The 23,141-nt window shown below is 40.0% G+C and overlaps 1 protein-coding gene across 3 annotated transcripts in view; it reads left to right on the top strand.

Annotated features, from left to right (window-relative positions):
- Positions 1–23,141, top strand: part of sima (HIF-1 transcription factor component sima) — an 84,203-nt gene that overhangs the window by 14,810 nt on the left and 46,252 nt on the right. For 2 of the 3 annotated variants that reach the window (XM_033465329.2, XM_033465330.2), the window contains exons 2-7: positions 8,122–8,309; positions 8,487–8,635; positions 8,934–9,119; positions 9,829–10,064; positions 10,567–10,673; positions 14,485–14,632. In XM_033465329.2, the coding sequence (XP_033321220.2) occupies positions 8,122–8,309; positions 8,487–8,635; positions 8,934–9,119; positions 9,829–10,064; positions 10,567–10,673; positions 14,485–14,632 (1,014 nt within the window). Of the gene's footprint in view, positions 1–448; positions 2,896–8,121; positions 8,310–8,486; positions 8,636–8,933; positions 9,120–9,828; positions 10,065–10,566; positions 10,674–14,484; positions 14,633–23,141 lie in introns of all 3 variants that reach the window. The other variant, XM_076524217.1, reaches the window with a different exon arrangement.

Genomic DNA, 23,141 nt, shown 5'->3' with positions numbered 1-23,141 from the left:
TAATAATGATTGTCGAACAGCATTCGCTTCTTCAACTTGTGGGCACAAAAACGGAAGGAATCTATGTTGCGCCCGTTCTATCATGGTTTCTAAATTTGCATTTGTTGGAGACCATATGCGTAATAGAAGCGTATTATAGTTTAAGTTGAATTAGAACAGTATACAGCAGTTTGATAGTATTTAGCGAAAATATTAAACGAAGCATAGTAATGATTGTCAAACGGCATTCGGTTCTTCAACTTGTGGGCACAAGAACGGGAGGAATCTATGTTGCGCCCGTTCTATCATAGTCTCTAAATTTGCATTTGTTGGAGACCATAAGCGTAATGGAAGCGTATTATATTTGAAGTTGAATTAGAATATTAGAAATTAGTATACAGCAGTTTGATAGTACATTTACCGAAAGGAGGACCCCAGACAAGCGTATAATGAAACGCAATCTTTTCAGAGCAGGGAAGAAATATGGAAGAAGTATGGAAGAAATATCTAAAAATCTATGGATGAAATCTAAATCTACGGAAGAAGTATGGATGGAGAAATTGAAAGTGGAGGAAAATAGAACACCGAAATCCTTCAACTAATTCGTTGTGAACAGGAGTATCTTATTTAGGCTGAATGGAAAACTATAGGCGATCGGCAGATCGATAGAGCATCATAGCACGACACTTGAAGATGTTTAAGTTCGTTCCGTTGCTTACACATCGATCATCGAGTCTGGTAATCCTACGAAATAGTTTTAAGTCGTCGGCGAGAAGAAGAGATATGCAGAGGAGAATTTTGGCTAAATGCTCGTGACGAAGAAGATGAAGAGGCGAAGTCCGAAGTGAGAGATTTTTTAGGAACACCAGATAGAGCATATTAATTGGCGCGGATTTACATTTCGAACTCTTCGATCTCGAAGTCGTCTGGTTAGATAACTGAGATAATCCAAGCGACAAGGTTGATGTCTTCGACAAGGTGATTAAGTCTGATAATACACGGGCCTATGGCGATGACCCTGAGACAGTGGAAAACTGTTGGAGGACCGCGATCCAAGAAATGCGACGCAACGGCTGTTGGCAAATTTCGACCGATCGATTCAGAAAGCGCTTTCGCAAGTCGAAGGATCGCTGGAAGAAGATTGCGCGGTACCGCAAGGAAAGTCTATCGAAGAGGACAGAGTCGCTATCGAGAAAGATTAACTCTTCCACGAGAAAGAATATTGCCTGGACAGAGACCTCGTCCTCGGATTCGCGATCAGCCAAGGGTCCAAGATATCCTCGAGCAGGTTCGATCGTACTCGGATTCTCTTGCCAATTGCCCGCGAGAGAGCCAAGGTGAGAAACGGCCCCGTTCTATCACCCGATACGTCATATCGTTATCACGCGGAGATAGCAATCGTGTTGGTAGCGCGAGAAACGGTAAGGCAGAAAGTTATTCTCCTCAGTATCGTCCGAACGGTAGCCGCGGGATCTTCACCGATCTGTTCGCGAGACTACTGGCACGTTTCTCTTTTCGATCATGCGGACGAATCGGGGTGGCAGGACACAGTTCGCACCTCGAGTCCAAGAGATTGGAAGCTCCTCCGATCCACTTAGCCGGTTTCCGCCGGGCCGATCTCCGAAATCGGGATCGCTGGTTCACAGTTTCTCAGGACTGAATTCCGCAGCCGACTCTAAGAAGCTACGTTTCTCGCCAAGAGCAAGCAGGTCTTCGCGGAGCTGTTAGCTAGGAGGCAGCCGTCCTCGAGTTCAGGAAAAAGAGGAGAAACGGGGCTGCGGTATCGCCGAGCCACATCTCGAACCGGAGCATGCCTTCGTCGAACTGGTAGTCGGGGGTGATCCATAAAAAAAAGGAAGAGGACAAAGGCAGCCACAGTTTCAGAAGCTACGAACCCAGGGGAGGCCTTCGTCGAACTAGCGTCTCCGCTCTAAGGCCAGGAAAAAAGAGGACCGACAAGAGAACGCGGCAGCGGCGTTCCCGGGTAAAAAAAGACTCGGCAAGAAGAAGAAGAACAAGAGAAGAAAGAGGGTCGACGGGGAATTCGGGACGAAGTTTTATTCGTCGGGTAACGGGAAGAGGCGCCCGCCCGGTGTTTACGGCGCAGTAAAGCTCGGAGAAAGCGGAGAAGGCCCGGGAGAGGATGACGGTGCCACGTGTGCAGCCGTTAGATAGGCTGCCGGAGAACCAGTCGGGTCGTTGCTCTGATTGGTTGCTGCTCAGACAGTCCGGCTATCCCATAGCATTGCCACCCTGTCGGTTCGATGGCCAGCCGGCCGTGCAGAAGCTCGGCAATGTCATGAGCATCGAAATAGCTCCAGAAATGCTCCCAGAAATGCTCCCAAAAATGACTCCAGAAATGGCCCTCTACGACGTCTCCCAGCCTTGCACGGGGTCCGCGGCCTGCATCGAGGAACTACCATCTTTCTGCAGCCAATTCTCGGGTTGCTCGGTGAACAATGGTTCCAGTGCTCCCAGGAGCTGCCCGATAGACGTCGAAGACCTGGCTCTCTGCTTCGAGCCAGATAAGCAGCAGGCAAACTGCCTCCCGCAGAGGTTTGGTGCCAGCGCTGCTAATTATAGGCGAGTCAAGGCGAAGTATCCGCAATACCCGGCTCCTCTGCCGGATAAAGGACTCTCGGCGTTCGGAGGATCGATCAGGGACTGCAGGATGTATGCCGGATACGGAGGAAGTTGGGCCGACGAGAGCTTCTGCAACGGTTGCCCGCAGAGCTTCGGGTTTTGCTCCGAGGAACAGTGGCTGCAGTGCCCCGCCAGCGATCGGTGTCCCATTTTTGGGACAAGCTATTCTCCTTATGCGACAGACCTGCTGCCACCGTGTGCTTACGAGGACTTCAGGAACGATTGCTGGCAGTATGGGTGCAACGAGGATGAACAGCTGCTGGAGGATTATTTGTAAGTGTTGAAACGCTGCTTGCGTAGGCGCGCCCATATTCGAGCTGTTTCGTACACGGTGAGACGTGGTGTCTGGTTTGATGGATAGTTTGACCCTTGTATAAGATTTCTAGGGTGGTAGGATTACGACAGAATTCTTGAAGATTGTTTCAATATTAAACCTTCGCGGATTTTCTCAAATGTTAACGTTTTGCACTCGAGTGGCGACACCGAGGCGCCGTTAAAAATCGTTACGTCACGTTTCAAAGTAATTTTGTTAATCAAATTTGTTCGTATTTAAAGAACTGTTAAAGGCGCAACTGTTGCACGAGTCACAAAATTCAATTTAATACGTGTAAAATGCACTAGGTTGTATAAGATGGAAATACCGTGGCGTCAGAAAAGCTATTTTAAATTTTGCGTTATTTTGGCTTTGAGCGCAAAGGATTAATGATATTTTTTTTCGCAGAATTAAATTATGTATCGGAGACGTGAATAATAGGAAAAATGAACAATTTATCCGGATACATCCAATTTTGTTTTTACACGGTCTTTTTAACACGCTCTAGAGAAATTAATTCAATTTCCCTTTTGTACGATTTCGTTCGATTTAACACGGTTGAAATGGTTACTTGATTTCAATTTTCAGATCGAATTGAAGCATTCAAATTGAAAAATTTGAGTGACTTTATAATATTGAATAGCTTTTATTTAAGCTATTTTTTTACAGGTTTTAAGAATATGGAATCAATCCCCTATTTATCTATCTATGTACACGGTGTCCTTTTTTGCACGTTATACTTTTGCACAGTTTTTTCTCGAACGTATAAATATAGTAAATATTTATTATAATTTTTATTTATATAATAATAATTTATATAATTAATATTATATTATTATTTATAATTTAATTTATATAATTAATATTATATTATTATTTATAATTTAATTTATATAATTAATATTTATTATAATAAATATTTCTCTACCGAGAGAAAACGAAAATGAGCGTATTTTTTGTTATGCACACAATGCATATGATTGCATCATCTGAAACAAAATGTTGATATCGTCAATATGGAGAAAAGAGTATGAAAATAATTTCAAGAAAAAAAAACAAACTTCCTATTTAATTTTCTATGTCGATCAACGATCTATTGGCCGCAATTAACCTTGGACTTGACGCGATATAAAGTTTAATTTGCAGAGAAAGAGATAAAACTGGCTGCGGATTTTTGTCGAGTACACAGAAAATAATTAATACAGTGTTCGTTTGATCGAAATTCTGGCCGATATCGCGTTTGGATATGAATCATGGTCATCGAAGACGTGGAATGGAAACATTATTTTCGATATATGTATCTATGTATATTCAATAACAAGGACTTCATATCACTTTTGTCTACGATACATTGAAATGATACAGAAACTTGTGTTTTCTCATAGTTCGACTGTATTTTGAAATTCTTTGACACCGAATTTGCCGAGGAACTTCGTATAGTTATACAGTTGCGAATCAACGGCAGAAGTTATTTCCATCGAAAGGCACGAACGAAGTGGTAAAAGACACGAATCAGCTTTCGATATAGAATCGTTACGGCGAGATAGATTTTATCGATGCCTCTCTGAACCATTTATAGCACGGAGCCACGAGGTTCGAATTACCTCTGATTACGTCAATTAGCAAAAGAATCCATTAACCGTGCGTGCAGACCCGAGGAAACGCGAACTCGCGTTCCGCTTGAAGAATGTTGATATCGATCGCGATTTAAAGCGCGTCGCATTCTTCCTCTCAATTACTCGAGCGAGACACCTGTTTCTATCGATTCCGCTTTCTCTTCGGACCGACCGTGATCTACAATACGCGATCAATGAGTCGGTTTACGCATTTGGCTATCGATCCCGCGACCACATAGATCGATACCATTTGTTTCTCATTTTGTCAGTCGTGTTTTGGTTTTCATTGCTTCATCAAACTGGAGAATCGATTTTAGATACAACCCGTAGAGCAGATCGAATAAAATGTGAAAAAAGTTGGAATAAATCTGCATAGATCTGTGGATCTTCATGCATTTATGCGTGTCGAAATTGACAAAATGTTCATTGAAATTAGTAATGTTTTTACCCGGAGAAATCTTCTTAGAGATATTTATTTATTCTGATTTTTAGAAAAACTACGAAAACAAGAATTCGCATAGGAATCAACAATTTTACGATCCCTGCTTTTTATCTTCTTGCATTTGGCGCGCTCGATGCAACGAGCTCTAACGATTAATTTTTAAATCTTAATGAACAATTAGATGATTCTTAGTCGAATCATCCGTTATTACATAACGGGCGTACACGCGGATCAATTTCTGTGGACTCGAAGAAAAATTGCTTGTCCCAATCAGAAGTTGCATCATACTTCATCGAAGATTAAAATAAATCAAATAAATCATGAGTGTGTCGTTGTTACTTAACATTATAAAACGCGCGGCATGATATTTGGAAGTTCAATTTTTCTGCGACGATAATTTGTTCGCCACGTTTCACAGGGGGAAGCTGTTACACGTCATTTTTCACCAGTTTCCTTTAACGTTATGAGTTTCAAGAGATCAAAGCGCCGTACAATCGTAGTACTCGCGGTCTACTTATCAGCGACGGAAGAAACGTTCCCCAGCCTATACAAACACAGATCGAAACGTAAATACGCCCAAACGTGATCGAGATTTCGATCGATCTGACGCGGTAGCAACGAAGCAAACCTCGCCTCGAGTTTCTCAAGGAAAGGAAAAAAAAAAATAACGACGTTCGAAGGTCGGTTTGTAGAGCAGATAACGAGCGGTCGCGATAGTCGAGACGTGACGAGACGAGTCCGATGAGAATCTCACCTATGAGCCGATACCGTGGATCCATATCGATCATCCATTTGCGTCCACGAAAATTCCTCGGATCGTTTCACCGACCGAATACGCTGGAATATATATTCGAGCGGAAAGATTGCACTCGTCTCTCTCGCCACTTCACGATTTTCCGCAGGACAATGCTCACCGGTCCGTCGTGATCATGGTTTTTCCGTGTTAGCTTGTAATCAGTGTTCACGTATTCGTTCGTGTATGCGATCACTCGTTCACTATTGTTACGTAACGATAGTGCAGGAAAAAAAAGGAGAAATATGCGGCGAGACCTAGCGGGCTGCGCTTGCTCGCATGCAAAGGACGATGTTCCTGGCTGCGATTATGTTATTGGCGAACGCTATAAAGAACTGTGGAGATGGTAAAATTATGGCTGGAGCCATCGTTGTTGGTCTAATGACTGATTTTTTAGTGAAGATGCTTCTATAAGAAATTATTCAAGGCTTTGCTTCACTCAGGAACATAATAAAAGTTGTATGAAATCTACATAAATTCAATTTTGCCATTTTTGTAAATCAAGATCCATTCAAATTCTAGCAAAATCTTTGGTAGATCCTTTGCTATACACGTAAAATGGTAGGGAATCTAAATAAATTCAGTCTTGCTCTTTTTTTATAAGTCAAGCTCAATTGAAATTCGATAACAAAAGCTTTGTGTGCAGACTGTTTAGAAAAGGAAATACTTTCCTGTAAAATGTGAAGTTTAAATTAAAAGTCATGCATATGGATAGACAGTCGATTTTGTAAACCTATAACAAAATGGATAGACAAAATTTTGAACAGCATAAAGATTAATAGTGTTTAAAAGTATCAGAGTATTGTTTTCAATTCTATAAAATTATTGCATAAAGAAGAGTCTAGCCGATTAAGATGATCAAAATTTCACTTGGTGGCTTTTTTAATGACTATTATAAATAGCGTTCGATATCTGGCAAAAAAAACTCAGCTGTGCAAAATTTCGACCCTGTAACTTGTCCGTGAGAGTAGTTACAGGGTAAATTAAATTGCGCGCTTTTCCACCCACTTGACCCCTTTGGTGGATTTGTAAAATTTTGAAAAAAATAAAAAACGTTTTGAATATATTGAGACGACTTGTCAATATTTTTCAAATATTAAAAAAATATTTTTAAAACATTAAAAAAATATATTTAAAGTCATGCGAATAAATCATATTATATGAAATTGGAAAAATAAAGTGACGTAGGAAAAAATCTCTGTCTCCAATGGGAGACAAACCCCAGCGAAGTGTTTTCGTAGTCGGTCAACTTACTCACTCTGCCAACCGAAGATGTTGAAGCATGCATGAATATTTAGGTATACGTCGCAATGTGCACATCAAAATTTCTTCTTTCTCTCTTAAATCGCATTTTCTGTTTCAATTGCTTGTTTCAATGTAGTAACATTTTCTTCTTTACAGCAAAAACGTCGATAAATTCGTTTTCCATTTTTTTTTGGATAATTCCACAATCGGACGAAAAATCTGAGAAAAATTGAGCGCACTGCTTGTGATAGTACCTTATCATAGTACCTTATCAGGGTATCAAATATAAAAAAGTCTCTATTTTTGCTTTTGAGAAATCTCCAATTTTCCGATTTTCTTTTGGTTCTCCATTTGTGATAACCACAGTTTGCAACAGAAAAATCTGAAAAAATTCTATAATATGCGGCTTGATGTTCAAAATAAGCCATATTTTCTTTAAAATTTTAAAAAGCCTGCGACGGGGAGAAATGGGTGGAAAAAAGCGCGTAATCTAATTTACACTGTAACTACCCTCACGTTACCTTGTAACTACTCTCACATCTACCCTCACTACCCTCACGACAAGTTATAGAGTTGAAATTTTGCACAGATGAGTTTTTCTTAGTCGGCTATCGAACGGTATCTTAGGTCATTAAAAAACCTCTAAGGGCAATTTTGATCATCTTAACACTTTCACAACCGCTGACACCACTGTGGTGTCATGGGCAGGCCAGTCGTTGTATTCCGGTGACACTCATGTGGTGTCATTGGTAGACCAGTCGTTATTTGCCGGTGACACTCACGTGGTACCATTGATAGGCCAGTCGCTATTTGCCGGTGACTCCCACGTGGTACCAGTGGCAAGCCATTTGCAAAACTTTTCTTAATAACGTGCGATTGTGAAAGTGTTAATCGGCTAGGCCCTTTCTATTTGATTCCTGCTCTTTGCAATTGATCTGCATGAAGATCTTTGGGAACATAAGATTGTGTAAGTTAGTACAAATCGGTACCTATGACCAGCTTAATAAAATTGGATTGAAATTGTATTTTATTGTATTACGTTAGAGTATATATATATACTAATGAAGTATCTGATTGATTTCTGTTGCAGGAGTAATGAGAAGAGGAAGGAAAAGTCTCGGGATGCTGCAAGATATCGTCGCAGCAAAGAGACAGACATATTCACGGAATTGGCGACAGCACTTCCGATTCCAACTGACCAGGCCGCTCACTTGGATAAGGCCAGCGTGATGAGGCTTGCCATCGCCTACTTGAAAGTGCGCTCTGTAGTCGAGACCAGTAAGTTTTTACTTGAAGGTTTCTAATTCCTGTTAATGGTCATTCTTTCAATGGATTGCGGGTTACTACTATGGCTTTTTAAATAAAGCGAGACCATGATCTCTCCATGTAGTAGCACGCAATCCAGTTTTGTAATAAATTCTAGCAGTTGTTAGATCTTTGTTGAACTGTTTCCAGTGCCACCGCCGCTGGCCAAGTCCGAGACATCGACCCAGATGGACAAGATGTTCTCCGAGGCCCTGAACGGCTTCATGTTGGTGCTGTCCAATGACGGCAACATGATCTACCTATCGGAAAACGTCAGCGATTACCTCGGCGTGACTCAGGTTCGTTTTGCCAAAAAATTGATTTTATTGGTGGCTCGAAGATCAATTTCAAAATCACAACAGAGCCTGTACCTAAAATCTGTGAATCCTCAAATATTTTCCTAAGATTAGAGCAAGTTTGATTTATGCTAGCAAGGTATGCAGATATATGTAGATATAAAGTTTTGTTTAGTCGTTTATCTATATTTGTAGAATTTCTTATTGAAGGATAATATGTACATAAAAGTTTCACTGCTTATTTAATATACTGATATGGAAATAGAACGGTTTGATAGATCTTTGGGTTTTCTGATTGCAGATGGACATGATGGGCCAAAGTGTGTACGAGTATAGTCATCCGTGTGACCACGACGAGCTCCGTGAATGTCTTTCTTCAAAGCCCAGTGAGAGCAATGAAAAGCGCTGCTGCAGCTTCTTTCTGCGGCTGAAGTGTACCCTGACCAGCAAGGGCAGGAAGGTCAACTTGAAGAGTGCCTCCTACAAGGTTGGCCCTGCAGACTTTCCCATAGAAAATTTTCTTGAACCGTTACACTCCTATTTGGATCAAGTTTTAGAGATCATTGAATGATCCAAGTATACACACCATCTGATTTGCTAATGTGAACATAAATATTTTTGCTTTTGTCTTCAACAGTCTCAGAAGTTAGTTTAGGGCTCAAAGTTTCAAGAGTTGCTTCATTTCTGGAATTTTAATTAGCTCAGTTAAAATATTTTCGTTTATGAACAAAATTTAATTAATCTTGCAGTATTACATTGGAGTCTTCAGAATTCAGCAAAATTTTATTCACACATTCGCTATTGCATTGCGAAATAATTACAAATACCACATTCTTCTGACATCTCTTGAGCAATTGAACTTCGCAGCCTCGAACTACATATTTGAGAGTATCTCATCAAATTTTTATAGAACTCTCGAAAAGCTTACACTGTTACATTCTGTAGTCCATGGAAACAGTGTACCCTTGCAGAAGTAACATTTGTCTGTAAAACTTTCTACCGATCTATACTTTCAAGATAAAGTACATGCAAACAGTTTCAAACTTGTTTGTATTGTGAAAGAATTCAAACTGAAGTTTGACGGTTCAAAAGAATTTCTTCCCGATGCGAACGGAACCGGTCGCGACGTCGACCGAGCAAAAAGGAGTGCATGTTTGAGCAGCGAGTCGATTATGCAATGTGTTCCGTTGTGCCAGGTGATCCACTGCACCGGCAGGTTGACGTACATCCGCGAGCCGGCACCGCGCACCTTGGATACCGATGACAAGGATCGAACCACCGAGGAGGACGGAGTCGTAAAAAGTACTGGCGCCTCTTTGGTGCTGGTCGGATGTCCCATACCGCATCCCAGCAACATAGAGATACCTCTGGGACGTCATACTTTCTTGTCGAAGCATAGTCTTAGCATGAAGTTCACCTATGCTGACGAGAAGTGAGTAATTCAAAGAGAACTGGATTTTCTTCAAGTCTTGCCAAATCAATGCTATGAAATCTCCTAATTAGGATATCTCTCTAATCTTGAAAATTGAGACTAGATCCCATGATGTAGACTCGAGCTAGAATTAAATTTCTGGAACAGTTGGGAATAGACAAATAAATTGTGAAAGAATTTGAAAACCACAGTACATTATAGTTTCAGGTAATTAAAATAATTAAGGGAAGAAAAAGGAACTTTTAATTAACATCAGTTTCTTCCAATTTAAGCAAACAATTTTTGTTTTATGAGATCTGTAGTCTAGTTGTGAAAAATCTATGTTACAGTTAATTTCTCTAAAATACGATTTCCTTCTTCTTGACTATAACAATCCCCTAACAGATGCTTTAACATATCATTATTAAATATTTCGCATCTAAACGTCCTAGTTTTCTCACCTCTTATAATCAAGTATCCCGGCAATTGATCATCAAAGTAATCGTCTGGTTTGATTTGATAGGTTGGCAGAGTATCTGGGCTGGAACAGCGAAGAGCTGATGGGACAGTCGGTCTTCGAATTCTATCACGCCCTCGACAATCTGGCCCTGGACAAATCTTTCAAGTCACGTGAGTATAGAGCCAATTGACTCTGATTTGAATAAACGCGGTCATTCTCGCGGCCCACTCTCCGTTCGTTGGTCGCGTGATGTACGATCGGTTCGCGTAACAGTTGAAAACTGGACAGAACTTTTAGGCAGACCAATCAAACCAGAACATTTGAGTTTTATTTTTGGCAAATTATTTGACTGCTTCAAATTATGTTGCTAGGACGAGTTAGAGGAAAAAGATCTCCAAAGAATGCCGGCAGTTACAGTAATGTCTCCCTAACTGACGCGCAGATTGTCCACAAAAATGGACAATTTGGGAAGAGGAGATGCGATTATTCGAGCCTTGCGCCTCCTTTTTATAGTTGTTGAGAATCGGTAATCATAACAACGAGGCGCAAGACGCAAATTAATCGTATCTCCTCTTCCCAAATTGTCCATTTTTGTGGACAATCTGCGCGTCAATTAGAGAGACATTACTGTACCCACAAAATATGGGAGCATAATATTGTTCAAGGATTGATAGAACCCCATTTCCACGCCCACGCACGATCGAGTGCGAATACAGTCACCGAGTTACGAAATAACAACAGCTACAGTTGCACACGTGTCGCCGACCATTGATCTCTCCCTCCTCCGGGTAAAGTTATGCATCTAATGCGGAAGAAGAAAGTCGCAGGATCGATACACGCGCCGATGGGTTGGGGAGAAGGAAGGAAAAGAGAGAATGAAGGAGAAAAATGAAAAAAGTGGGCGTGTTGGGTGGGACGATTCGTTGGTCGGGCGAGCGTGGGTCGTTGGGTGAACGACACAGTTGGAGGGAAGGATTTCAAGGACGGTAATCTCTTATCAGGATTCGAGGAGAGAGCCGGTCTTTTACGAGCCCGTGATTTAATTGGTGGCTCGAGTCACCGTACGTTAACCCGCTACGACGAGATGAGCCATAAACTTCTTTTTTCTTCTCGCCGGCTACCGGATACAATTTTCAATTGCTATTTTTATTGTTCACTGTAGTTTCCTCTTGTTCCAGAAATTCCTGTACAGACACTTTACGATTGTTAAGATGTAATTATCGAGCCGCGGATCGTTATGCAAGTGAAAAATGGTTCGAGCATCTTTTTTTACGGAATGCTGTTCCATTTGCGTAAATTGTACATGATGTTTCGAGTTATGAGAACGCCAAAGGCAGTGCACTTAAACATGTAACTATCACGTAACCATTTTTTTCATTGAATTTTTATTTCACGACTAAACTGCAGATTTTATGCAAAATTTTTTTTCAAAAAAAAAAGAAAACGAGTATGTTAAATACAAAACTGAAACGTCATTAGAAGGATTCAAGGATATTATTGCATTATTTTCAATTTATTACGATTATTGAAAGAAGGAAGACAGACGTAGACGTTAAATTCAAAGAAGATATTCAGTGACTTATAACGTACGTTTTTCTTCGGAAAATATGTTTCTTCGTTTTTTCTACATTGTATCTCTGCTTCTGTGAAATTCAATAGTGCCTGTCTGTTTTTCATTTAATGCTAGCTTCTAAAGTAGTACTAGTTGTTTTAAGTTTCTTTTTTATGATTTTAATGATACATTCCCTGAGCTTGTCGCGCTGCGAGTGCTGAATTTGAAACATTTCTCAATATGATACGTTCTTATCGAGTCGTTTCTACCTTTGAACGTTTATCAGAATCCTTCTGCAGATACTTTTCTTTATCTGTCAAATAATCACGTGTAGTACAATTCAAGTCTACCAATTCAGAATTATTAGTAACTACCGTAAAAAAAAATGTACATGATTAATGAGTACTGTATTGATCACGAGTACCGATTACATTCGCTTTGATTACTTAAGTTATTCATTAATCATGATTACTAGATTACTTAGTGATCGTAATCATTAATTATGAACACGATATCACGTTATCCATCATCGTTAATCATAGATTAGGGTACTTTCTGCCCAACTCTGTCCAAGAGAAGCATGATCTCATCGATCCCTTGACCATAACGTCCTCGACATCAGTGGACATCCCTTCGCAATCCCAAGATATCCTGCATCAGCGTATTCCGGGTGGGTCCAAGGGTTTAATCCTGCCTTCCTTGGTCGTTTTACGCGAAGGGACCAGGCGATATACCGTGCTCCCTTTCCCCTCTTTCGCAAGATAATGTCGGAGCCTTCGGGGAAGAGGCTTGCGGAAGGTGTAGGAGTCTCGATAAGCGGATCCGCGAACGCTACCGAGCACCGAAAGAACCAGTTTTCTCGGGAACACCGATACTTTGCCGGCAAATTGTCGTTTGTAAATAGGACGGCCGATAAATCATCGGCTATAAGTCGTTGGATTTACCGCGGCTAGCTCGTTGAAAGCCTTCTGGGTGGGAGCATGATCGATAGACCGAGGATTATTTTATGCATTCGTGGCGAAACTCAGTGCGTGAAGTGTAATAGCTGTGAAAGCTTGAGAAAAAGTCAAGAACACTGGTGTATTCTCCTAAATTTCTTAAAATCAACAAGAACATTCTTCTAAATTTCTTAAAGCCAACAGAAACGTTACCCGAGACTTCTTTAAATTAAGAACATTCTATTCGACTTCTTAAAATTGACCTTTGTGTGAACAATTAAATACCTGGACGATTAGTTATTTTGTTAATAATTTTGATTCGTTCGTTTGTTAAATGTTTGTAAAGTTATTGGAAATTCTGCCCTTCTCTACTTCGATTTATGTATTAATAATTTATTTTTCTACGATCACGTTATTCAACTGCAATCTGGTGAAAGTTAAAGACGGATTAGTGAGGATTTCTTGACAAATTGTTCATTAAGGACAACGACCTTATTTACGTATTAAGGGATTGTTTTCAGTAACACGATGTACTATCTTGTTCCGCAATTCGCTTCCTAAGGCAATTTAATTATCAATTATTATTACAGCTTTAAACTTATTTATAGGTTTTAATTGGCCACGCAAGAGTATGGCGAGATTCCTATTTTTCGTATTTGATTACATTGCCTCACATTATCAAAATTTGAATTCACATGAAACGGGTTAAACTGTGAAAAACATCAGATTCATTTACACAGAGTTTCTTATACATGTGTAGTTTATTTGGATAAAATACCAGTGGCATTTTAAAAATTTCATCTGAGAGGAAATATCAAAACGTTTCTGACCAAAGATATGCACTGCGATGTATTTAGGATGGCACTACATGTCACTAAGAAGCATTATGGAGCATTAACATGCATTAACATGCATTAACATGCATCTTAAACCGCTTGATACTAAAATTCATTATAAAATATCCAACATTCAACTGCATTTTACCTGAGAATAAGCATGATATTTATTCAAGAAGAAATGCATTACAATCCATTCAAACCACCCAACACTAAAACGCATTATAAAACATACAACATGCAGTCTAAACTACTTGACACTAAAATTCGTTAGAAAATATCCAATATTAAAACGCATCCTAGCTGATCAATTAATGCAAAGAGCATGATCTTAATTTAAAAAAATGCACTGCAATGCATTCCAAACGACCTTACACTAAAATGCACCACAATTTCATATTCATCCTTAGTATTGTGCAATTCCTTCGAAAAGATGAAATCTTGCCCGAGAATGATTAAAAGCGTTGTAACGTAAAGTAATAGTTTCTAGAACGATTGGTAACGCTCCCGAGCGAATTTCGTCAGCCAGGACGCGTCGCGCGCGCAATTCTGCGCACCGTTTGCAGTTCAAGCGTGTACAGTCATCAGTCGCATAACGTATAGAGAACTCGCAGGACCTCTCACTGATAGCATACCTTCTTTCTAATTGTTGCAGTGTTCAGCAAGGGCCAGTGCGAGACCGTGGCCTACAGATTCCTGGGCAAACGAGGAGGATACGCGTGGGTGGTCACGCAGGCCACGCTCATTCATTGTTCGAAACAGCAGAAACCGCTGTCCGTCGTCTGCGTCAACTACATCCTAAGGTAGGATCTGAAAAAGTTCATTGTCGACGGCATTGTGATTACGAAAGCGATCTTTCCTGGCCCTTAATCGTGATTTTTAATTAATAAATCTTACATTTCATTTTTATTTCTGCCTCACGTTGTAGGCGTGAAATGATTTGAAGGATTGTTGGTTTTTGGCTCGTTTTTCTTCCTGAACGGTTGCGAGGAAAAATTTTGAAAAAAATCTGGCGCACAGAAGATATCAAAACGTACGTTAAGGAATTTTTTCCTATTTTTTGAAGGAATATTCTAGGCGTGGATACATTGGCGATCGGCATTGGAGAATCGTTAAGTGCCAGTTGCACAATGTTTATTTAGATTGCGATAAAACGCGGAGAAAAAAAATCGCAGATCAGATTCTTCTACGTGACTGTAAAGAGGAGACTTCGATCTTCAAAACTGTGTAGATTACAATCGCGACAAAAATTTTATGTCTACAATGGCACCTTTCAATTTTTTTGGCAAATTCAAGAGCTTTACAAAGATTTACTAGCTGCGTAAATTCAGATCGCGTATAAAAAATACCGCGTAAATGTTGTAATTTGCCGCTTAAAAAAGGGATTCTCGTAAAAAAGATGCGAGTGGGTACAATTTTTTCACTGCGTACATTTTTTTCAGATTTTTTCTAAGCAACGTTATAGTTAAAAAATCGACTTCTCGACATTTCATACGCGAAAAAGCGATTTACCTTACAAGTCCACTCGAACGATCGAATTTCACCACAAAAGAACCGCTTTCGAGACCACAGTGTGTCAAACTGCATGATTTCGGTCGGAAGTGTCTTCCAATCCGCTTCTCTTGCATGCTTCTTCTCGCTATAGGCTCCACGGATGATCGCACACACTCCACGCAAGGCCTTTCAAAAGCATAGTGCAGATAATCTGCACGTTTCCAAAAGAAAGCAGAATCTTATCTGAGATCAAGGTGTCCTACCGTCATTACAGTAAAATCGAGCGCTGTAGATCGATTTTTGCGGGAACTCCAAGGCGAACAAATTACATAAGGGCGGAATTCGTCGAATAGGATTCGCGGCGAATGTGCAATGTTTGGCGCTAATGTGATACTAGCACTTAAACATGCATAGTTCGACGCTCACGTTTTCCTATTCGCAAACAGCTTGAGTCGAGATCGCGTGCAGAAAATTCCTGGACATCGCTGTAGAAACACGTGCGAATGCTAGAAAAGTCAGTGTACCCGCATCGCACGTATTATGCATTATTCAAAATTCTCTTCCCACATCTTTGTCTCTAACACGAACATTTTATAAGTCGACGCGATTGATGGTCAAGGTTTCGCGCGATAAGTGTTAACACGTTCGCTACACAAGTGTACATAAAACTAGGCAAATTCATTTGATTGCACGTTGCTAATTAAAATCCTAATGCGTAACATGATATCCTAATAGTGTACAACTTGCTTTGCTAAATTAACTGAACATTTCTTAACCCCTTGCTTTACGATTGACTTTCAAAGAAAACTTGCGCGTGCAGACAATTTTAGTTTAGCGAAACGCTATGCGAGGAGTTGTCGCGAAATAAGACTGAAGTGTTTTTGTTTTTATTTAATATATTTACATCGATGTGGATATACTATTTCATTTGTAACAGTACAGATTAATAAAGTAATGATGATATTAAATGTGAAAATTGGAGAATATCCTTTTTTAAGTTACAATGATTACAACTAATTAAATTCCTTTTTAATATCGTTTATTTTCCAGTTTATATATTATATATATTATATATATTATATATATATTATATTTTTTCATTATAACTATAACGACAGAATTTTAGATAGAAACAAGGCAAGAGACTGTGTAAATATCGTTATAATTCTTTTTGTAACTTAAGGAGTCAAAAGACTTGAGGAGTTAATAGATACACGTTGTATTTAATCGATTATTTTGGCAAACAAACGAGTTCAACGATCGGATGAACAGCAAGACAAATGGTGGTAGTGAACGTGTTAAGAGGGGTGTTAAAACTGTAGCAATCTCACTGGTACGTTTTCTAATTTACTCAATCCTGTGCTGGGGACTTATTTGATCTCATTCGAAACACTTTATTCGGAATTATATTCTAATTTTTGAAGAACCTTGTAGAATGCTAGAGGAAGTACAGTGAATGAAGAGCTAGGATAGCGATTTTTTTATCTTTTTTATAGGGTTGAGACGTAGAGAATCTTTCGGGCAACGACCGTGCAAGGTAAGTGCTTGTTCTATTGTTTCCTATTCTGTGCCTGGAGAAGCTCGGTTTCACGATCTATTGTTTGTCTGTCTCCCTTTTATTGTCTGTTTGCGGAAGATACTTCTGACGAACCACCGCACCGGTCCACGGTTTACGAGCCGGATTTGTCGTGGAGATTGGCCAAGGGGTTGCGATCGTGGAGGGGGGGGGCCCTCTCGCCCCTCTTTTACTACTGGAATCCCGTGAATTTTCACTAGAATCTTCTCCTCCAATTTTATCCTATCATTTATTTGTTTATCCTGGAACGACAGGCTCCGGTAAATCAGAACGGGCGGTGGCTTCATCTTAATCTCTGGAACAATATATTTATATTAAATATTACAGTGTACAGAGCAATTATATACATGTTAACAGAATATTTCATATGTAAAGTTAATGCTTAATGCTAGAGAAGTGTACTTAACGCTTTGAAACGTCCTTGAAACAATTTAGTTACAGCAGTCATACATGTTAAACTCTAGAACAGTATATTTGTATCAATTGTACAACATTGTACAACAATGATACATGTTAACACAGTGTTTCTCACATGTAAAGCTAATATTTCATGTACAGAAAACTGCTTAATATTTTGAAACATCCTTGGAATAATTTAATATTTGACAATAGCTGTACTAATAATCTCGAGATTCTAGTAATGCTTATATTAATAATAACTGAGATCTTGCGGATTTTTATGTAGAATCGTTATTCATTTAGTGATTGATAAATATTGGACTAATTCCTTGAGAGATGTTTCAGAATATTAAACAGTTTTGCGCACATAATCGTATATCGATAAGTGGGATTGGGATCTTGCGAACGATATGTATATGCATGGAAAATGATCTTGTTCTGTAAAAAGAAAAAATCTTGTTCTATAGAAATCGATTGAGCAATCTGTGGGTTTTGATCTATTTGAACAAGATACGGTCCGCGTGATTCACGCGTATTTTCGTGGGAGGGGGATCTTTCGTCAACTCTTATCGTCACCTAGATTGCGAATTCTATACGTTGATTGCACAAATAGGTGTCTAAAATCGAGTCTGCCTCGAGAATCGAAACAAATGGCGCTCCATTATTCGAAGAAACAATATCCATTCAATCTGCAATATATGTAGAAGTGACAGTAAATCATTTCCCATAAATGTCTCTGCCAACAAAATTTAACGCGTCTCCAACATTTCCAAAATCGCGAGCACAGAAAGCTCTCCTTATTAAATAATTAATTCTAGATCAATCTTAGACTCAATTAATCAATATTACACGATCTCAAATTTATTAATGTTTCCCCACTTTGTGCACATCATCTAAAAATTGTCTATCGATAGACATCCTCGAGTTATCACCGTCGATTCATTCGAATCGATTCGAAGACGCGGAGTAGTATCACGACCGAGGACTGTACACCGTTAAAAAAGAATGAGTCGTCGAATTTTGCCGGGTAAAAAGTTGCGGAGATTCGTGAAAGTGGGTGTCGAGAAACATCTTGAGCGACAATATGGCGGTAGCGCCGTGATGAAAAGAAGAAGAGCCATTAAGGCGGCAGTGACATCCAGCTGCGATCCTCTATACTCTATCGGGAAACAAATAAACCAACCAGCCGCCGTTTCTCGTCTGCCGTTTGCAACCCCCTCACCCCCAGTAATTTCATCCCGCTGGTCCAGAGCAGGGTGCTGGAACACGCGCAGGAACCACCGACCCTTTCCAAGACGGCAGTCAACCAAGGAGAACTCGTGCCCCACATAAAGAGGTCCGTGACACTCTTCCCGTCACCCTCCGCCACCCTCTTTCTCCTTCTCTCTCTCCTTCTCTCTCTCTCTCTCTCTTCCACCCCCTGGCAAGCGTCTCGTTCGTTCAGTCGTACCACATACACAGGTAGCAGAAAGTTTCCAGCTTTTCCCTCTTTCTGCAGCATTGTACGATTTCACTCGGAGAAAGTGGAGGTTCTTGGTAATGCCCGGGTCCGATTCGACTCGTTGTTGTCCGCCATTTTCAAGCACATTATAGTCTAATTATGGCTCCCGATCGAAATATATTCATTAACTGCTTCGCTCTCGCTGACGTGTTATGTCGCGACACTGTTCGTACAAGGTCGCAGACGAGATACAGTAATTTCTCCCTAATTCGCGCTCAGATTGCACACAAAAATGGACAATTTGGAAAGAGGAGATACGATTACTCGAGCCTTGCGACTCGTTTTTATCGTTACCGATTGTCAAGAACTGTAAAAACGAGCCACGAGGTCTCGAATAATTGTATCTTCTCTTTCCGTATTGTCCATTTTTGTGCGCAATCTGAGCGCGAATTGGGGAGAAATTACTGTATTCTTTTTTGTCCATCATAGACGACTAAACATGCTTTAATTGGGGAGCAAAAACAGAAGCGCGTGTTTACTCGCCTGAGGCACCGCGTGAACGGTGTTGCGTCGCGGCATAACACGGCAAAAAAAAAACAGTAATTTCTCCCCAATTCGCGCTTAGATTGCACACAAAAATGGACAATTTGGAAAGAGGAGATACGATTACTCGAGCCTTGCGACTCGTTTTTATCGTTACCGATTGTCAAGAACTGTAAAAACGAGCCACGAGGTCTCGAATAATCGTATCTTCTCTTTCCGTATTGTCCATTTTTGTGCGCAATCTGAGCGCGAATTGGGGAGAAATTACTGTATCCTTTTTTGTCCATCATAGACGACTAAACATGCTTTAATTGGGGAGCAAAAACAGAAGCGCGTGTTTACTCGCCTGAGGCACCGCGCGAACGGTGTGTCGCGGCATAACACGTCCGTGGCATCGCGTAACGTAAGCGGCATCACGTCGCGAGATATCTCGTCCGCTATCTTGTACGTACAGTGTCGGTGTCGCGACATAACACGTTCATGGGTGCGAAGCGATCAATTTCGTCTCGTTTTTTTACGAGAAGAAACGAAGCGGTTCGTAAAAATTACTATTAAATCCTACCGAGTCTTAAAATTACTAGCAATGTTTATGTGTAGATTAGATTTATTACTAGACCGCGGATTTTTCAAAATAAAAACTTTCCACCTGAACGATCAGGAACAGAAATGAAATAAAAATCTATTTCTTCTTTTATTAAGTCCGATCAATCGAATAGACGATTACTGTTTATTACCGCCTCCGCTACGACAACTTAAAGATTTACATTTTCCAATTATTGCAGTACAAGTATTGCATCATGTTTATTGATTCTGCAATTTAATTCTCATTAAAGCTATTATTACTAACAGCTCTACTCACGACTTAATTATCTATTTATACTTATTCCGTTTCCAGTTCCTTAAATTGAAAAATAGCACAAACTTTTACATTTTACTCTTGAAAATATCTGTTAAGAAATTAATATTACTTTAGAATTTTCATCATTCAAATACGAAATAAATGTTGAAATTGTGCTTCTACAACAGAATCAAAGTGCCAATGTAAAAGTTCACTTAAAACGGAAAACGAATTATTTCAGAAGTTAAAAGTTTATTAAATAACTTATATTTATAAGTTTACGCTCATATTCGAGCCCTGGAAGACTGGTAAAAGTCTAAAAAATCTTTTTTTTCGATAACAAACCGAGTTTCCAGCTAGGGGGAAACTTTCGGCCGACACTGTACATCTCTCTTTCTCTCATCCCCTTTTCCTGCTGAGTCCCACACGCTTCCTACCGGACCAATTGCGCGTATATTTTGTCGTTCCCCTGGGAGGGATCTGTTTCGATCGTTTCAGTTCCCAGCTTCTGGCTTCGTGGCGGCGAAAAAATAGCGAAACGTTTTCTCGGTCGCGAAGCGTCTCTCTCTCTCTCTCTCTCTCTCTCTGTCTCTTTCTCGCAGCGTCTTTCTATTGTTATGAATAATGCAGTGTTTGCGTAGGGACCCCGAAGGTTGCTGGTTGGTTGCGTAACGCGTCGAACTTTTTTTTTTAACGCTCTCTGAGAACGAAGGTTGCGCGAAACAAGAGGGCGAGATGCCGCGGGACGCCTGATGAGATACCGTAATCATGAAATTGGGGAGAGGATGCGTTTCTCGCGTGCACAGAGAAACCCGGTCGATCGGCCTGTTGACAATTAGCGGCGATAGGCCGACGTGGGATCAATATCTGTTGGAAGGGACGGCCCGAGTTTCCTGGGGCAGAACCACCCCCGCTTGCCGAACGGGCTGGTCCATGCTGCTAGATTTCCTCCAGAATCCCGCGAATCCTCTTCCGGCATATGATTTCAAACATACAGTTGCTCCGAGAAATATTTCAACGCTAAACTCCTCTAATTGTTTTAACAATTTTCGACTTTTGAAGCGTAGGGTTGAGAGGTTTAATGCGAGACCCGTTCTTTTTGAAATCATAATTTCCGATTGAAAACACTTTTATTAAATGTAGTTATACATTTCACCCTCGCGGATACTGCTAATGTTTATTGCGTTATTACTGACATAAAAGTGGCAAATAAACGAAATAAATCAGTAACGAAAGGTTCCAGCTTGGACAGTTTTTAGAGGAAAATCGAACCTTCGTATCTACAGATTAGATAAACTAATTTGTTAAACAAGATGTGAATAGAATGACCACGAAATCATTGTTACACTATCGAAACGCACATCATTTGTACATTTGGGATCGTCACGTTACAAGAAGATCACGTGTTCCTCATTGTCGTTAAGCAATTTGGTAGCGCCGGTATATGCGACAATGGCGGTCGTTGATTGAATACGGAAGAATGAGTAATACGATCTTTTATCGGATATCGCTATTCACGATTCAAGCGAATGCTATCGAGCGGCGCTCTGGTGGTGACATTGACCGAGAAAATTCCGCGCACATATAGTGATAATAATGCAAATATTGCAAGTGCGGTATGAATAATATTGGGTCAGGATTTGAGATCGATCTCTTTCCGATCAATTTTCTTTTTATAGTTATTTTGTGAACTTGTCTCTCGGTGGCACATCTTCTTTCAACGTCTCATTAACAGTTAACAATGAAAATGAAGAAAATAATTTAGTCTACTAATTTAGTGTACCAAAAAATTAGTCAGTTTAGTGTTTAAGAAAGCTTATCGCAAATTAAGTCAGAAAATGTACGAACATTTACACATATACTAAATCATTAAGTGAATTACGTAGTACAGCAAGTATTTAGATCCGATCGGTTCACAAAATTGATAAAAAATTGTGCTGCAACGTAGGGTAGAAAATGTACAAGTATAACTATTGCACTTGTACAGTAAGTCATAAAATATACATATATTTGCGAACTTCGTCTGACAAGATAAGTGATCAAATGAATCATTGCAAATGTACTAGAAAAGAAATCTTAACGTGTACAGTCGCGATCATTCTATGGCAATAAAAATTCCGTAATGTTCCTACGTCTCTGTGACTAGTAGCCAGGAAAGGGTGACCACCCCCTAGAATATAAACTACCGGAAAATCGTGACGAATAATTACGATAATAGGTTACAATATACAGCAACCATAAAGTAACATCTGAAGTGTCCAAAAGTGAGCATATCCTGTCAGCAAACGTTTTCAAACCTTTAGGAACGGTAGCTAAAGTTCCCAAAACCATTGAGAAAGGGATGGACATCTCCTAGAATATGAACTACCAGAAAATCCTGACGAATAACTACGATAATAGGTTACAATATACAGCAACCATAAAGTAACATCTGAAGTGCCCAAAAGCGAGCATATTCTGTCAGCAAACGTTTTCAAATCTCTAAGAACGGTAGCTGAACGTGTACAGTCGCGATCATTCTATGATAATAACAATTCCGTAATGTTCCTACATCTCTGTGACTAGTAGCCAGGAAAGGGTGACCACCCTTTATAAATATAAACTACCGGAAAATCCTGACGAATAATTACGATAATAGGTTACAACAGACAGCAACCATAAAGTAACATCTGAAGTGTCCAAAAGCGAGCATATTCTGTCAGCAAACGTTTTCAAATCTCTAAGAACGGTAGCTGAACGTTTACAGTCGCGATCATTCTATGGTAATAAAAATTCCATAATGTTCCTACATCTCTGTGACTAGTAGCCAGGAAAGGGTAACCACCCTTCATAAATATAAACTACCGGAAAATCCTGACGAATAATTACGATAATAGGTTACAACAGACAGCAACCATAAAGTAACATCTGAAGTGTCCAAAAGCGAGCATATTCTGTCAGCAAACGTTTCCAAACCTCTAGGAACGGTAGCTAAATTTCCCAAAACCAGTGATAAAGGGGTGGGCATCCCCTACAATATAA

This window comes from Megalopta genalis, chromosome 8, assembly GCF_051020955.1.
Source record: "Megalopta genalis isolate 19385.01 chromosome 8, iyMegGena1_principal, whole genome shotgun sequence".
NCBI lineage: Eukaryota > Metazoa > Arthropoda > Insecta > Hymenoptera > Halictidae > Megalopta > Megalopta genalis.
The sequence above is the reverse complement of the archived record's forward strand: the minus strand, read 5'-3'. Positions and strand labels throughout refer to the sequence as shown.